This window comes from Amborella trichopoda, chromosome 2, assembly GCF_054954075.1.
Source record: "Amborella trichopoda isolate Santa Cruz 75 chromosome 2, AtrichopodaSantaCruz75HAP2 v2.0, whole genome shotgun sequence".
Classification (NCBI taxonomy): domain Eukaryota; kingdom Viridiplantae; phylum Streptophyta; class Magnoliopsida; order Amborellales; family Amborellaceae; genus Amborella; species Amborella trichopoda.
This window is the reverse complement of record NC_142337.1, coordinates 65,139,390-65,142,404: the sequence shown is the minus strand read 5'-3', so window position 1 is coordinate 65,142,404 and position 3,015 is coordinate 65,139,390. Positions and strand designations below refer to the sequence as shown.

The 3,015-nt window shown below is 38.7% G+C and overlaps 1 protein-coding gene across 1 annotated transcript; it reads left to right on the top strand.

The window, feature by feature from the left end:
• Positions 1-320: 320 nt before the first annotated feature.
• On the top strand, positions 321-2,534 carry LOC110006904 (putative F-box protein At4g22030). The gene is made up of 3 exons (XM_088859878.1): positions 321-324; positions 1,758-1,891; positions 1,993-2,534. The coding sequence occupies exons 1-3, from the start codon at positions 321-323 to the stop codon at positions 2,443-2,445; spliced, it is 591 nt and encodes a 196-aa protein (XP_088716004.1). The 3' UTR covers positions 2,446-2,534.
• Positions 2,535-3,015: the final 481 nt, after the last annotated feature.

The window sequence follows — 3,015 nt, the reverse complement described above, 5'->3', positions numbered from 1 at the left end:
GATGAATAATTACCACAAAAAAACCAATACAAAGATATAATCGAGCAATTCCTGTGGGGCATAGACCCGCAGCACCCAACCACTGAATATGATCCAGGTTGATGAATTCCTATCTGGAAATTTAAAATACTGTATGAAAGCATTACTCCAAAACAAGGTTGGATAAGTTTTATACACAACTGGTATAAAGGTCATATTAAGAAAAGATAATTGTTCAGAATGGGGTTGGGGTCGTGGTGGTAGCATCACTTATGCCCCAGTTGAAGTCTAAACTTTCATTTTCACCTACTGCATTAAACAACTACTAACGATTTCAAAAAATGGGTAAGGGATGGGTAGGGCTCGTCATCCCCCAAAAAAAAAAAACTTCTTTCTTTATTGAAAAATTGGATTGACCAGTTATTTATAAGCAATATCGTTGTCTTGCTTCCCCATTCATGCGTTTTTAAGGGCATTACTACAAGAACTAGATTGTAGAGCCGAGGCTCTAAACAATCAAAGTAAAGTGCATATTCAAATAGTATCGAGAAATGTGGTTTTAATACTGAAAATCTTTGTGATAGCCTTAAAATATATTTTGATATTTAATTATAAAATTTAAAGCTTAAAAAATAGTGTCGATTGAGTAGAGCTATGCGAACTTGAAAATCTTGAAAATTGACAATTCAAAAAAGTGTTACATGATGCCCTATTTCTAATACTTGAAATCCATTTTTTTCTCATGTCCTTACATTTTGATGTCTATATGATCAATTTGAGGATATTTGGGCATCAAAACAACCTCTTCTAGCGAAATTTTTGAAATGAGCTTTAATTTGATTGTTTAGAGCTCGGCTCTATATAAACTTTTTCCTTATACTAATTGCAACCTTTTGTATAGAACTTTTATCATCTTTAGAGACATACAATACCAATTCCATCAAAAATTAAATAATTTGCAGCTCGAAAATGTTCCAAGACTCTAAATCGGCCATTCAAGAGAATAAATCTAGGGTTTTGAGAGCTTCAATTTTATTTATTTTTTCCCTTATTGCAGTGGACAAAGTGTGAACCATGAAAAAACTTCATAACAACCATCCAAACCATGACTTTTTTGCGCTAAACCACGTAATTAACTTGTCGTACACTGACTTTATAATTTTTTTTTAAGAAAAATATCTCTATACCCCTATTTTTGGCTTTTATTTCTTAAAAGATACAAGAATTTCAACTATTTATTGAGGCATAAAAGCTCTATCTTTTATATCTTCTTGCCCCGTAAACCCTTTTGACCGTACATTATTAATTGAAACGTTTTGTAAAATGACTTCATATCTATCTCTCTGAAAACTCTCTCTCTCTCCTCTCTCTGAAAACTCTGCATCTATTTTTTTCACCCCAATAAACGGAAAGAGTTTCAAAAGAACAAAGATAAACAGTCAAAAAAAACTTTTAACTCAGTTGAGACCTCCTCGAAGAGAACTCTATCGAAAAACACTTCTTCTCAACTCCACCGATTCAATCACACTCGCGGCTGCAACCATGGGGCATCATTTCCGAGCTCTAATGTTGCCCACCTTTCCCTCACCCCTTTCCTCCGCCCGCCTTCCTCTATTCGGCGGCCCCTAGCATGGTGTGCGTGATGAGCAAGATCCAGGAGCAGAGGAAAGCCACGCGACTCTTCAAGAGCCTCCACTCGCATATCCAATCCACATTGGGCCTTCACTCCTCCCTCAGCCTAGAGCTTTCTCAATTTCTTGATGATGCCATGGCTTAAGTGTTGAGCATCAACAAAGCCTATCCCCTGCCCTTGCTCCTTGGCATGCTCGAAAAGTTCCCCTCTGAAATGAAGCCCGCAATGTGGTGGCCCAAGAGTGCTGCTGCTACTCCTTCCAAGATTGAGGAGGAGCGTTGAGATGGAGAGGGAGGTGGACACGACGGAGTACATTAGGCTCAACAAGCTGGTTTTGAACTACAATAGGGAGATGGTCGTGGCTGGGCCCATCCTGATGGCCATTGCGACGGTGGGATCGGCACTTGGGGGCTCAACAGCAGTGGGTGGGTGCCTTGGCATGTGTTGTCAACAGCTTCAACCATGGTGGGCAGGTCTGGATGGTGTTCGTAATGTACAGGAATAACGCTGGATTCTACCAATTGCTCCACAAATCATTGTCGTCTTCCCTAGACAAGCCTCCGGCAGAGAGAGAACACGCAAAGTTCGTAGAGGCGAGACTCGCCCTTCAATTGGAAATGAGCATCTCATCAGTCTGCAACTTGGCCTCCTCAAAGCGACCTCCTCTGTACATGTTCTTGACAAATTCTCTAACAACCCATTTGATGATGATGCTCATTTCAAAGGTCGTGGATCTTCATCCTCTAATTCTAAGACCTCTTCTCTCTCCAGAAACCCTTTCAGTGATGGACAAGAAGACCATGAAACCCTTCCATGCCCAAAAACACAAATAATAGAACCTCAAAGTCTGACGCGAGTTCTTACAGAATTAGGAGTCGGAAATTTGTTTCTCGTGTGAAGGATAAGCCTTATCAGTTGAGGAATCAGCCATGAAAACTGGAAAAACTGAAGGAGAGTAGTCTTTTACAAGCTAAAACAATTGAAAGCGAGGATGAGAGAGGAAAGAGACAGACTTTTTGAGAGAGAGAGAGAGAGAGGAGAAAAATATGGAGTTTTAAGAGAGAGAGAGAATCATTTTACAAAATGGTTAAGAACTTAAGACAATAATATATATAGTCAATGGTGTCTAGGGGTAGAAAGATAAAAATGAAGGGAGATTTTATGCCGTAAGAAATAGTTTAAATTTTTTAGTATCTTGATAAATAGAAGCAAAAAATAAGAGGTATGGAGATATTTTTCCTTTATTTTATCCTAGATCATAAAACACCACCTTCTTAACACCATCAAAATTGCACAAATATTCAGGTACGGTTTGTAGAAGGTTGAGGCCCTAAACAATCAAAGTAAGGCGCACATTCAAATAGTGTCCAAAGATATTGATTCAATATCGAAAATCTTAATGA

What these genes read in the sequence shown, in the direction of transcription:
- LOC110006904 (XM_088859878.1), top strand. An exon ending in CCAAGATTGAGGAGGAGCGT is followed by an intron (nt 1,892 to 1,992) that starts TGAGATGGAGAG and finishes CCATCCTGATGG; the next exon opens with CCATTGCGACGGTGGGATCG.